Here is a 15,230-nt window from a genome sequence, read left to right as displayed (position 1 = left end):
GTGTATACCTCCCACCATCACCGCCTCCACCCTGTTGACCACCGTTATCATCGCATCCATTACCTACACCACTGCCACTCCTCCGTGACGGCCATTACCCTTGTCAATCCTGGCAGGGACCTTAGCTAATAATGACCCGCGCATCCCTCACATACCCAGCGGTTTTATCTTGTGTACGACATTGTCAATCATATCCCGAGCCGCCTCCCCGCTGCTCAGCCGCACGTATTGCTGCTCGCCTTGCCTCACACGCGTTTGTTGATGATACAGACAACTGCGCCACCTCCTGCCTTAACTGCTGTCGCTTGCGCACTACTACGTCAGCGCCAGTCGTTGAGGTAACTTTACTCACCCTAGCACGAGCACCGAGGATCCTCGTCTTGTGAGCCACACTCATGACCACCCCAGACCACCCCCTTCCCCACTACCATCACCCAAGACTACCCCAATTACCATCATCCAAGACCACCCCCCTCTCTAGTACCATCACCCAAAGACCACTCCACTACTCTCAGACCACCCCATTACCATCACCCCCATTACAGTTACCCAAGACCACCCTCATTACCATCACCCAAGACCACCCACACTACCATCACCCAAGACCACACCCATTACCATCACCCATGCCACCCCATTACCATCACCTAATGTCACTTTCACTCCCTTAACCCAATTTGCCCTCCCATTACCATCACCCCATGCCACCCCCGTACGACCCACTGCCACTTGTACTTATGTTACCTCACCACCCACTACCACCACCACCCTGGCCACCACTTCACCCATCACCACATGTCCCCATCTTATTATCTGTTACGACCATCCCATGCTATCACTCATATCACTACCGCACCACCCACTACCTCTTCACCATCACTACCATCACCCCCCTTCCCCCCGTTACCACCTCAGCACCAACTACCATCACCCATGCCACCACCCACAGCCCCCCAACCACCTCCCCATTTCTTCACCGCAGTCATCACATATTTCAGCAAAATCCACCATTACCCTTTGTCTCACCATCTACAGGCATCACCACACATACCATCACCATACCATCACTTCACCAACCTACAACCGGAAGCTCATGCCATAAACCCCCATCACTCTCAACCATCACCGTATTTTGTTTGACGTCATCGGTACACCCCGTCACCACACTGACGCCGCCACCCATCATTCCACACCGCAACCATCACCACACCACGCCACGTCACCAAACCCACACGCGGCACCACTGCAACGCTTACATGTGTCATCCTGCACCTCGGCGTCACCACCTACAACCCACAGTGACCTTTTCATGGAAGTTATTACCTGGTGACCTGGCCGAAGAGCTAGTATATATATATATAATTTTTTCTTTTCTTTCATACTATTCGCCATTTCCCGCGTTAGCGAGGTAGCGTTAAGAACAGAGGACTGGGCCTTTGAGGGAATATCCTCGCCTGGCCCCTTCTCTGTTCCTTCTTTTGGAAAGTTAAAGAAAGAAAAGAAAATAACGAGAGGGGAGGATTTCCAGCCCCTCGCTCCTTCCCCTTTTAGTCGCCTACGACGCGCAGGGAATACGTGGGAAGTATTCTTTCTCCCCTATCCCATATGTGTGTGTATATATATATATATATATATATATATATATATATATATATATATATATATATATATATATATAATATATATCTGCTATTGTATTGAAATACACGATATACCGGCCTGATGTATTTTCTGGATCCTTATTCGTCTGTGCATCTTGGGTGTGGAGGGTCGTGGGATACGTTAGTGGTGTTGTCGGGATGGGCGATGGCGGCCCGAGCCCAGTTGGATGTGACTCGCGTTTGTCTGGGGAGTGTGGTTCCTGATGGGTGTATGTCTCGTTGGGTGGAGTTCAAGACTTGAGTTGGCAGATATCGTTGGTTCAGTGTTGGTCGGGTTATATCGGTATGTGTATATTTGTTTTGTCTCGTGTTATCATGTGTTGGGGTTGGGAGGCGGGACGGGGGAGTGCGAGTTAAGGTTACTGTAGTGAGAAGGAGAGGTTACTGAAGTGTGGGGTAAAGGGGGGGGTAAGCTTTTTATTTCTACAGTGGGGGTTGATGGTTAGTCATGGAGTGGTTTAGGTGGGAGGAGGTTCTAGTGCTGTTGCTTGGCATTGGTTGCCGAGCATGTTGAGGTGGGACTGTACTGGGAGGACCTTTACGATGTAGGTGTTGAGTTGCTTGTGGTTGCCAGGCACACGGATTTTGATGCTGCTGACCACACCAGTCAGCCTCGAGGTGGCGTCATCAAGTTTCCCTTAGATGTTAGGATGACGTTAAGGCGGGAGTCGCCTCGCCTTGAACACTTAAGAGATCGAGGCCCAGACCTGGTCGCTAGCATGCGCTCAGCCCTGAAGTGATTTTGATATGATGACACTGACAACTGGGGGGAGGGGGAAGCCTTTGAAGTAAGTTCCGAGGCGAAACAGCTTCAGCAGCTCGCTGGTTAGAGTAACAAGTTCTTCCCTAACTCCTGGAGCACAAGGGTTGTATTTTAGAGCAGGACGGTTGTGACTTGTGAAGATGATGGTATAATAACCTTAAGGGGTCGGGTTAAACGGCATGACGTGATGTTATTTCCCTAGCGTTCCATTCACCGCGTGATCGTACTTCCCTTCCCAATGTGCTGATCGACTTGGTCGTTTCTATAAGCAAGGGGCAGGAGTAATAAGAACAGCAGATTTACGTGATGATCTAACTTCCAAACTTAGAGCTAGACTACAGGTGCTCTAGGCGCTTTAAGGCGAACTGTAGGTGTGGGTATCGCGAATGGTGTGTCGTGTTCAGCCTCGTTTCGGACCACAGCCAAGACGAGGACCATGGTGGACCGTAATGATAAGCCGCTCCCAACAGGAGCGCCAAGGTTAGTTATGGGTGTTGCGTCCCAGCCGTCATATAACGACGCAAGGTTGCGCATCTGGAGCTAATGTGCTGGAGCTCAAGCCTTGAGTGAGGATTAGTTACATGGTTGTCGTGTGGAAAGATTGTTAGTGTTGATTCAACACGTTAAGTGTACAGAACACACACCACCTGCCGGGCACAGGCCAACACACCCACGGTTTTGCTGCAATAAAATCACTCTTTTGTTTACATAACACATCCCCTCGTAATTTGCACGTGAAAAACATCCTATTGGGTATAAATGTGGAGTCATTGGGCGACGTGAACAGAAATGTGGGCTTAATAGGAAACGTGTCATCTTAATTCAGGAATTCGTTGGTTTCAGTAACAGTGGATCAGCCGAGAAGGACTCCGGCTGTGGGAGTGGACAGTTTCTCTGGCAAGTGTGGCGCGACGCGTTTGACTTTGGCAGGAGGGGAGTGTGTTGTGGTGTGTATATCAGTATTGTCGTACTTTTGGTCACACAGTGTTCGGGCTGAACTGGTAACACAGTGAAAGATGGAAGTGAAAGCCATTACAGTGGGATGATGTGACCCCCCACTTGGGGTACCCAGAGAACGTGGGTTGGTTGAGGGTAAGATGTACAGCACGTATCTCCCACCATGATGGTGATCCCTCTTGCGATGGTCCCGCGTAGGTCGTCAGTGATGGACACACAGCCACAGTTGGTGCTGCCCATCCCCACAAACCTTCAGGCAATTCTCACGCGGATATGTGTGTGTATATATTAGCTTTGCCTCACCTGCCGTTACAGCAGTACACAGGGCCGTTGTTATAAGCATATGCTTCCTTTATATTGGAAAGAGATTACTGCAAATAAGGGCACCATCCAAGACCTGGTATGTACGTATGTGTTTCCACTCTTCCGTGGTGTAGCACCATCTGTGAGCCGTTCACACCTTAACCGCACGACTTACACCTGCTCGCCTCAAACATCATCTGGTGATCGGTGTATCATGACGATCGAAAATGGGACGATTCCACATTTATGTTTGTGGCGAACGATCATTTATTTTCCTTTACCTGCGGCGCGTGGCGGAAGGTGACTAAATCATCTTGAATGTGGATGGTGTGTTCCACGTATGGTTGGTGACGTCAACGTCGTATGGGAAAGAAGTACCTCACCAGTGACAACCATCACCCTTCCTCAGTACTCACCAGCCACAACCATCACCCTTCCTCAGTACTCACCAGCCACAACCATCACCCTCCTCAGTACTTACCAGCCACAACCATCACCCCTCAGGACTCACCAGCCACAACCATCACCCCTCCTCACTACTCACCAGCCCCAACCATCTCCCCCTCTCCACAACCTCACCAGCGCATCACCCCGAGTGTTTCATCATCATCATCATCACCCCACCACTGTTGCACTTCATAAAGCCATAACCGTCACCCCGTACAGAGGATTACGACGCCCACATCTGCACATAACCGACCACCGTCAGTCTTCATACTGCACACCATCAGTCACGACACACCCCAGACTGCCTGACCATTAGTTTCATTGTTGCACTGTAGCTATAACCACAGTCGGCAGGTGAGGGAACTAGTTAGTTGTTCTCTCCCGCCACAACAGCTCAATGCTTGTTGAGGTTGAGAATTATTTTAGAAGTACCATAGAGGTGTGTTTCTGTGTGTGTGTGTGTGTGTGGATATGAACTTGTTTGGCTCTGTGTGTCTTCGAGTGTGTTGGTAATTACCTATTTGGATTGACATTATACTGTACGAGAAGAGAGTTTTACATTCATTAGGGCCCCCCATGCCTTGCATGCATTCTACTATAATACAGTCTTTCAAACCTCTGGTTAGCGTCCGCATTTACCGTACTCATTCATTTTTTTTTCCCATTCGTCCGCCACTCGTTCACTGTTAAATTATAAAGTTTTACATCATGTGTAACCAGCTGCTTCAGTTCAGTGTTACGCCCTCAGGTTGTCCCGCTTTCCTCACATCTTTTGTAGAACTGCTCGCTGGCCATGTCATCAGTCTGGTTACTGTTTTCTGTACCTCAGTTTTCTTTAGTCTGGTACCAATTTTGTTGCCCTCCTCTGGACCTCCTCTTTTAGCTCTTTGTTCCTTCTTTAAGTGTTGGGGATCAGACCTGAGAAACATATTCTAGTTTTAGCCTTAAGCATGATGTGAACAGCTTGCTAAATACTTCCTTTTCTTATGCACTTAAATGCTATGCAAATATTTGCCAGCGGACAGTTTTTCTCCTTCCTCTTCTCCTAACGTGAGGCTCTGGCAACAGGTCCCTCCCACACACAGATTCCTGCAGCCTATTGCCCACCTACTGAGGCCTTCTCTCAAGTGTGTTCCATCCTCATTACTCTACATTTAATCGGTTTGAATTTCATCGACCACCGTGTGTCAGAACAACTTTGGAATCTGATTAGATCCCCTTGCAAACTGATGGGATTCATCCTCGCATTTCACTTCCCTCACGACCTTAATTTACATCATTAGCACATCTATTCAAGTGGGAATCTATACCTCTTGGCGAGTCACTTACTCAGATCAAGGAGATTAACATTTCCGTTTCGAAAAGGCTCTTTAGACATGTATCATTTGTTCCCTTCTGATATACATCCTTTCTTCCCTTCTGACATGCATCCTTTGTTCCCTTCTGACATGCATCCTTTGTTTCCTTTTGACATACATCCTTTGTTTCCTTCTGACATACGTCCTTTGTTTCCTTCTGACATGCATCCTTTGTTCCCTTCTGACATGCATCCTTTGTTCCCTTCGTACATACATCCTGTGTTCCCATCTGACATACATCCTTTGTTTCCTTCTGACATACATCCTTTGTTCCCTTCTGACATGCATCCTTTGTTCCCTTCTGACATGCATCCTTTGTTCCCTTCTGACATGCATCCTTTGTTCCCATCAGACATGCATCCTTTGTTCCCTTCCACTAAGATAAATCTTCTGTCATTTTCAGAAGTTTCCTTCTTATTCCTGCCTGGTGATCTGCTTCTTCAGTGTCAAATGCTTTCTAGCAGTCTAGTTACAAACATTCCACCCAGCCTTCTCTTTTGTCTAAGACAGATCTTACTCTCTCGTAAAAATCTAAGAGATTCGTTACACATGGCTCTCACTATGTAATTTCTTCTTTGCTGAAAGTCTTCACTTTGCAGTATCTCACAGAGAACACACTTAGACTAAACTCATCAGGGAGGCTGGTCTGTATTTCGACGCGTCTTCCAAGTCTCCTTCCTTGAAGAAAAGTATGTCTTTTGCCCTTTTCCACTCTCTTGGCTCCTTGCCTTTCTGCGGTAACATTTCGAACAACATTTGTGGTGGGTTATCGAGTGTCTCTGCGCACAGCTTCAATACTTACGGTGAAATTTATCAAGACCATGAACCATGTGTGGGTCAAGACCCTTTAGTATTCTGTTAATGTACTTTAGCGATACCTCTGCTCTCTACCACCTTCCAGGTCCAATCAATTAGTGTAGTGTTGAGGCCTCAAGTCTCCCCCACTGTAAAAACGCTGAACTAGTCCTTCATTTCAGTTCCATCCAATTGGTGTAGTGTTCAGGCCTGTAAAAACGCTGAACTGGTCCTTCATTTCTTGTCCTTACATAATCCTCTACAGCCCCTGCCTGTGAATCCCTTTACCTGATTAACTGCTCTGTAACTTCTTAACTACAGCCCCTGCCTGTGAATCCCTTTACCTGATTAACTGCTCTGTAACTTCTTAACTGGTCTGTGACTTACAATATTATTCCTAATGAATTCATGGAAGAGGTTTGAGTTTTCTCCTGCCTTGTCTACAATATTCTTTTCCAAGTTTCAATGTTCCTCTTAGCATATCCTAAAGAAAGAAAATTGTCCCCTGCTCTTTTCCTGTGTCTCACGGATGGTGGTTGGAGTTCTGCCTATGTCTTTACCACTAGCACATCTCGAAGCTCCTTTGTCTTTTAATATCTTTACCTGAACCATTCCTTCCTGTTTCTTAACCCTACCTTATATATTTTAGGATAGAGGCGCACCCTTCTCCTTCACTGTAGATTTCAGAGAACCCCTGAGCAAAGTGCCCTGCTTCCTGGTAACGAAATTTCATTTACCAAGTTATGTTACCATAGAAATTGATGAGTTGTGTAGTTTCCACTCTTGTATCATCTCTCTAACGTCTGGTTTTATTTCTTATCTTTTTACCTCCACATTTACCGCATAATCAGACAATATTTATTGCCTGATTACTTTTCCTGTTCATGTCTCATGCATAACATTCCAAGTTTCCATGCTACTATGAGTGAAGATGAGATCTAGTAAAGGCAGTGTATAGTCCTTCTTATCCTAGTGTGTTCATTGACAAGCAGATATAGGACTTTTTTTTTCCTGTGTGCTCTCGTAAGAACTTGTGCTACCGCGAACTCTGTCATCCTGAAAGTCCAAGTTCCCCCAGTTTGTCTCTCTATACTTAAAATCTGTCCAGTATTAGTACGTGTCTATTGGACTTTCTCCATCATACCACTCTGAACGTGTGGAGTGTCGCCTTATTTACAAATGCCGCATCTTCTCGGAACAAATTTCATGTTTGATTCTATGTATTGATTCTATGTAATGGCCTTTGATTCTCCTTTCCCTGCAGCTTTTGATGAACAAATTTATGGCTTTCAATCTAATCCCCGTCACTATAGCGTCATTCAAAAATATGTGGGTATAAGTCCACTCCTTATGGACCAGTCATTTGCAGAGATCAAGAAGAGCAGTGGGCCTAGAACTGAGTCCTGCGGTACACCAGTGGCGACCCCCTTAAGTCCTTTACTCTCTCCACTGAAGTTATTTTTACCCACTGAAGGACTTTCCCACCTCATATTTCTGCCTGAAAATTAGCTTTTTTTTTGTCACCTTCATTTTTGTTACGATGTTATATATGCTTTCCGGCAGTCCAGGTACATATTCTACTTTTTCTAAAACAGAGCTCGCTTACTCGTGTAAAGGTCGTAAGAATTTTGTATTGCGCGACCTTTCCTTAATATTGGGGTTGTAGATCGTTTTCTTTGTATGTATCCATTTACCTCCTGAATATCTCTATATACCAGTTCTTTAATGAGCACAACTCGTTGACGAAGACCGTTTTGTAATGCCGCTCATTCTCCCGGCCTCTAATTTCGAAGAAAGATGTGGCATTTGTCCTCCTTCACTCCCTGGCGCTTCACCTTCCTTCCTCCAGCTTGATCTCGAACATATCAAGAAGCTGTGTCAGGCGCACCTGCACCCGTCATCAGCACAGATGAAGAAAGTTTATCTGAAACATGCACCATATATATATATATATATATATATATATATATATATGTTTACCAAATGGCGTCCTAGCTTCGTCTCTTCGATGTATATCAACTGACTTATATTTCTCTCTTGTGTCTCCCCTGATGATGTGATTATTACACGAAAGTGCACTTGGGAACTTTTCGTGTTTCATTTTCCCCGTGGACTCAGGAATATATATATATATATATATATATATATATATATATATATATATATATATATATATATATATACATAATTATGCATAATTGTAGCTGTACAGACAGTTAGAACTTGGTGCGCCGCGCGATCTCTGCTAATTTGTTTTGTGTTTGTTGACCGCTGACAACTCACAGAGATTCGCTCCTGTTCGCCGCCGCCGACGGTGGATTACCGATACGCAATATTCTTTTCCCAGTGGTGGCGGTTCATCATCCAGCGAGTCATTATCACCATAATGAATGCCCCAAAGACTGTCGCTGGTTTGCTACTAATTGGTGTATGGTTCATACCAGGGTTCTCCTCTCCCCCTCCATCGTGTTATATTGGTAACAGATACTATGAGTCCTTGTGGATGCTAACTGTAGGTGTCTTGCGACATAAGGCAACTCTTCATACTGATAAAGTGCGCCCTTGTGTAAACAAACGGCGAAAAAAGGCGACCCGTATTGAATACGTTTTTGATCCCTACATGGTAAGACATTTTACTATGTGGGTTACGAACGCTTGGATCATCCCTCGGTGCTAATTGCAATGGATTGTGTGACCTAAGGCACCTCTGCGTACCGAGGAAGCGCGCCTTGGCATTTACGTGAGGTTGGGAAGAGGGCACGGCCAGGGTCTGCAGACCATGAAACGTACAACTACGGCTGGGATCCTGCACGGGTTAAAAACTTGAAGGTTGCGATCAGGTCACCCCTTACTCTTCTTTCTGACACGATTCTTGGTGCCCTCCTCTGCATCTGTGTTATGTCCTTTTGCTTCCTCAAGTGTGGTGACCAAACCTGAGAAGTAGTTTAGCTTAATGTACGATGGAAACTTTGCTGTGAGAGAGAGAGAGAGAGAGAGAGAGAGAGAGAGAGAGAGAGAGAGAGAGAGAGAGAGATTCTTCATACGCGCGCCCTCATCTTTTAACATTTCTTTCCCATCATACATATTCATAAGCTTCATCGTACTGTCTGCGTTGTTACGTAACTTTGCTAACCACTCATCCACGCTCTTGATACTGTAAAAGTCCTTCCTTTTTTTTCTTTCTCTTTCATCTTTTCAGACAGGTTTCCTGCATATTTCTTGTGTGTATGGTTGGTCTTTCTTCCTCTTCGAAGAACTGTTCTCCGTCGACATTTTCTATTTGGTCTCACCCTTATTCGTGTCTTTCCCTTGGTTGGCAACACTGAAGCTTTGAACCTTTTCCCAGTGACTCAGGAGGAGGACTCCTCGTGTATCTGGCATCATCATCGTTGCCCTCCCGTGGACCCTGTGTCTGTTAGAGCTTTATATCGGCCTTAAGTCTCTGGGACCCGTGGCATGCCGCTGGTTACTCCAAGCCACTTAGAAAAATATTCCACTAACATGCGTCCTCACTCCCCTTTCTCTTAAGATTCTCGATTCCCAGGAGGAGTCGGCCTCTGATGGTGTCCGTAAATCCAGCTTCTTTACCAGCCTCTGACGCGGGAGAGTGTCAGATGCCTGGTAGCAGCAGTCGTGGAACACACACACACACACCGTCCACCCAACCCATGTCGATGTCTTGTCGTAGTACTCTACTAAAACATATCCCATACGAGCCCCTCTTCCTTCCCCTCTCTGAGCCCACGGTGTCTCACCCTCACTTAGTTTCTCCTCTGTATGTGATCGTCCATTTGTTTCCTGATTATCTCTTCCAGCGTTTTCGCCGACCACAATGATCAGGGACATTGGTCTGTAGTTGGTGGCATTTTTATTTTCCCCCGATTTTCTTTCATGAAACTAAAGCCCAGTTTTCTCTTCCAATGGCGCTACAACTATTGAGAAAAATATTGTGACCTGTTAAGTGTTTTTACACACCCTTGAGCACATGCTGAGATCTTTTACCAGACCTCTGCTCCTGTGTGTGCTTGTGTGAGCGCGTTTAAAGGCATTTATGTTTGCATGCGTACATGGGAACATACATGTATACTTGTGCGCATTAGTGTGCACATTGTATGTGTCTGTTGGTATGTGTCTTGTAACGTGTATGTATGTGTTTTGTTTGTATATAATTTCCTGTGTGTGCAGGACAAATATGGAGGGTTTGCAGTCGTAGGGCCCCATTTCATGAACCTTTTTTCTTCTGTACAACTTGTGTGTGCTGTCTGCATGTACCATTTTTTTTCCTGTTCACTTTATTCCATTCATCCGCTACTCTTATACTATAAAAATACTTCTTCACATAATTTTTTAGAATATTTTTCCTCAGTTCCATGACATGTCCTCTGGATGTTTTGTTCCTACATCTTTAGCAATACTTCACTGTCTGTCTCATCAGTATGTAAACACAAAGAGGTTGTGAAGAGGGCACCCCTCACTCCTCATTTCCATGGTGGGCAAATGTAGAGCTATACCCTGCCCCCGTTACAGAGCTCTCATATAAGACGGGAAAAGCTTACTGAATATTACTTTATATACGAATTTCAGTGGATTTCTAATATTTGCTAGCGGGAGTTTGGTCTCCTTAACAGTTTACTTACGGTGGCGATTCTGGCGACAGATGAGGGACAATGTCAACTCCCAAGTCTTTGGCACACAAAGTCCTTCAACTTATATCTTGCGAAGTAATCGTCACTTTAAGGCCATCGTTCGTCGAGACCCGTGTTCTTTACGTCAGCCACGTATCAAACTAGCTATAGTGTAGGTTCTCATGGAGTTGACGGCAATCCTCCTCACTTTTTCCGTGTCCCATGACTATGGCATCATCTGCGAAGATGTTCAGGCAGGAGCCGAATCGTTACAACACATCATTCACAAAGAGCGAGAAGAGCAGTGATCCCAGAAGAGAACCTTGCAGCACGCCACTTGTGTGTGACCTTAACCCCATTTCCTTGACGTACAACATCTGTTCTCTTCTGCGGAGATTTTCTTCTAAAAGTTGAAGAAGTCCTCACCTTATTCCTTCCTGAAGATACAGCTTAAGTAGCCTCTTATCTTGTACATTGTCAAATGCTTTCTGGTAGCCCTGATACAGACAGTTCACCCTCCCCACCCCCTTTCCCTTTCTCTTCCGTCAGAGTCAGATATCACTCGTAGAAATCTAAGAGGGTTATGGGTGGCCTTTTTCCCGGAAACCGTGTTCTCTCTCACTTGGGTAGCTTTTAAAGAAATCACCCATTTATTCTCTTTGTCTTCTCCATTGCCTTAAAATACCACCGTCTGGTGGTCACCTTTTCTTATTAGGTGGGTATGACCTTTGCCTTCTTCCACTCCCCTAGCACTTTTTTTTCCCCCCATGGACATCTTGTATAACATATCTTAAGGTTTTGTCTGGTGTATCTGCACACATCCTGTGTAAACAGATATGGTGAGATTTCATCAGGATCGTGAGCCTTATATCAGCAAAGCCCTTTGGTATTCTCTTTTTTCCTTTGTGGATGCTACATTGCCTCCCAGAACCTCCTCTCTCCTTCCCACTCTTGTTGGGGCTGTTGTGTCTGCCAACGTGAAGACACTTTGATCTTGTTATTCAGTTCTTTGCTTATCGTGGCATCATCCTCTGTAACTCTTCCTCTTGAATCCATTAAGTGGGATTAGCTGCTCTTAACCTGACAAAGTTAATCTTGAATTTATGTAGAGGTTTTTGGATTATCCCCTTGCCTTGTTCACCTTATTCTTCTAAAAGTTTCGTCATTGCTTTTGTCTTATCTTTCCATACTCACTTCGTGCTCTCTTGTACGTTATATTTACTGTGTGGCTTGCTGGGGTGCCGCCTATATCTTGGTCACATTACATTGCGAAGCTCCGTCGCTTTTTGACGTCTTTTATTGAACTGCTCCTCCTCCCCTCTTTCCCAGCCTTCCCTCTGTAGTTTAGGCTAAGGTTAACCGTGTTCTTACTCCATCATTTTAGATTTCACACATCCTTCCCCAACAGTGCGATGGTTCACGGCTACTGATCTCCATTTCCTGGTTTATTTTACCATAGAAATTGTTATGTGTAGTTCCCTCGACTGTATCTCCTCAAGGCTGATCTCATATTTGCACTTTTAACATATACTCATTTACCCTAAAACTCAGAACTTCATTTATTAATACTAACTCATTTCTGAGGAGTGCGCCGTTTTACTGCTTCGTGTACCATCATGATTCTTTCTTCATTGTTATGACTAGATATGTTCTGGTCCGTCACAGTTCTTTTGAGGATTGTACATTATCAACACCACTGTGCATTTCTTCCTTGCATTTACCCTTCCCTTTACGTATGGTTTGAGTGGGCCATCTTCCAGTGTTTCTTGGAACGACCATCAGCTTCCAGTATTTCTTGGAACTGAAGCCTCTCTCTTATTATAAGTGTCAGTCTCTCTCTCTCTCTCTCTCTCTCTCTCTCTCTCTCTCTCTCTCTCTCTCTCTCTCTCTCTCTCTCTCTCTCTCTCTCTCTCTCGTTAGGTACCATTTAACTCCAGTGGTTAGAATATCTGAGTTCTCGTGTCCCTGGTAAGATTTTGTGTTCACAGTAGTAATCGCATGTTCCATCTGCTTTTGTTTACATTTCTTTCAGTCTTGACATTTCCATCTTGTACTTTCCTTACATCTCCACGCTAGTGACACGGATGTCTTGTTTCCTTGCCTCATTTGGTGTCTCCGGTTTTTGCCTTTTGGTTGTATTCTTTACGTTCTCCCTCTCTTCCCATAGTCTTATCTCGTCAGAGGATGTTTGTCCTGAATTTCACCATGTTCTGAAGTTTCTCAGCCTGCCTAAGTACCTTCTGGCTACTTGACTGTAAATGTAACCTTAACTGGTCGATCCCAGATATCTCTATTATATTTATTAATTCTGCTTTCTCTTATTACATCCGGCATATTTTAAGCCTATAGTACATGTTTAATCAGCTTTCCTTCTTTTTTTTTTTTTCATCCCTTCCTCTTTATCTGGAAAGTTATCTTCAAGTCCAAGAATCATAGGTGATTTACGTCTGTCAACCTGGATCCAGCTTTACAAATCTCTCAAATTTGGTGCCTCCCACTTTCTGGCCAAGTCCTTCTGAGTTGATTCGTCAGCCTTCATGTCTCATACTGCTTTTAAATCTCCCATTTTGCTAAACGAGCACTGATCTAGTGTGCTCTGGACTTCAAGTAAACTTTTCATCTTCCAAGCCTTACATTTCCCCTCAGTCTGTCACTTGCATTGCATATTATTCTTTCCACAGCTTCACTTAATCTCCGTGCCTCTTTTGGCAATGTCCCTCGGGGTCTCTATTGGTCTTCATGTTTTGAGCCTGCTGATCACCCTCAGAAGTTGCTCCTGCTCCCTAGCACGTCCCACTACGTTCATCAGTATTTTTAAGTCTCTGTTATGGAAGTGTTCTCCTTTAGGCTCTCGGACGTTTAGAAAAGACACTCCTGACCTTTTATCCTGTTTACTCATATTACTTTCTTTCCTGTATGGTTACATACATACCTCCCGAACCCCCTCAACTGATGCTAGTGCGTGTTCAATCCCAGTGACTGTATTCTTGAATTCCCTGAGTTCCTCTCATCTGATGTCACTCACCATATTGTATTGGCTCCCTGAATTTTCCGATTCTTATTACAAAATTGTATGCGTGTGTGTGTGTGTGTGTTTATGCATTCTTGTTAATGTGTGCATGTGTTTTTATGTTCAAATGTACGAGTGTTTTTGTATGGAGGTGAGCTTGGGTTTGAGTGTGTGTGTGTGTGTGTGTGTGTGTGTGTGTGTGTGTGTGTGTGTGTGTGTCTGTTTTCGATGCAAGGTCTGTATGAAGTTGATGGGCCAGTCTGCTGTTATTTGTTTTATTTTTACTGCAATTATTATCATTATCATCATATGTGTATGATGGCTATGGTTTTGTTTAGCACCTGTGTTAGTACTGTCCGAGGTAAGACAGGTAAACTAGTGACAAATGTGTGCGAGAGAAATGGTCCCATGTGTGAATCCACCATGTATCTCCCTGGCTTAGCTCCTCTCATCAGTTTATGTTACCTTCTGGTTTTATTTTCCTGTGAAATATTATGTTTCGTAGTGAGTTAAGATGTTATTGTTTAGCTATTTAGTTGGGTAGTTGTAAGGTGATATATATATCCATATATATATTTCTAGAGTAAGTGTTGGAGAGAGCACCATTGTGGCCTGAATGTATATGCTGCCATGGTGTGTGGCCACCGTGGCTCCCCTTGATAGTGGCCACCATTTTGCCTTCTCCCCTCTTTATCTGTCTTATTGGTGGCCTGTTGCCCTGCGGTTCGTCGTGTGACATGGCTGTGGTGCTGTACCATGTGATCATCCCCACTGATGCCCCACCGTGTCGCTCCTACTGCCGCCTCCTGTCTTGTCGGTGTTGCCGCTGCTGCTGCTGCTGCTGCTGCTGGTGGCGTGGGCGTACGGGCGTGTGATGAACCGGGCTCCCTCCAGAGTTCACGGGCACCCTCAGTGGAAGATGATGAAGAAGGACATCTCATATACCGCAATGGCGACGTGCTGCAAGATAGATGTTCGTGAATAACACTCCCTGTTTTATATTCATTTTTTGTTTCCTCCTGATAGTTTTTTGTGACACTCCCTTCACACTCGCTCTCCTCTGACTCAAGCTCTCACTTCATAACACTCCACTCAAAACACACAGCTAAGACACATATAGATGCTTAGCCAACATTTGAAAGATCTAAAATTTATTTTAGAATTTCGACATTTTCCTCAGTCCAATTGGTTTCCCAGCCATACTTGTATGCTTAACTTAAGCTCTACTTTAGACACTCCACCCTCTCTCTCAGTACTTATCCTTTTCACCGAAAAGAAAAGCTTTAAGGCAATAGTGAGAGACAGGAAGGG

At 44.8% G+C, this 15,230-nt stretch overlaps 1 protein-coding gene across 13 annotated transcripts in view; it reads left to right on the top strand.

Moving 5' to 3' along the window:
- LOC139759442 (uncharacterized) overlaps positions 1-15,230 on the top strand; it is a 227,895-nt gene that overhangs the window by 62,934 nt on the left and 149,731 nt on the right. For all 13 annotated transcript variants that reach the window (XR_011715054.1, XR_011715055.1, XR_011715051.1 and 10 more), the window contains one exon: positions 14,814-14,892. Coding sequence is in view for 8 of the 13 variants with exons in the window: in XM_071681557.1 (XP_071537658.1) it covers positions 14,814-14,892 (79 nt within the window). In the remaining 5 variants the exon portion in view is untranslated. The remainder of the gene's footprint in view (positions 1-14,813; positions 14,893-15,230) is intronic.

This window comes from Panulirus ornatus, chromosome 33, assembly GCF_036320965.1.
Source record: "Panulirus ornatus isolate Po-2019 chromosome 33, ASM3632096v1, whole genome shotgun sequence".
NCBI lineage: Eukaryota > Metazoa > Arthropoda > Malacostraca > Decapoda > Palinuridae > Panulirus > Panulirus ornatus.
Note: the sequence above shows the minus strand (reverse complement) of the source record. Positions and strands in the feature narration are given on the sequence as shown.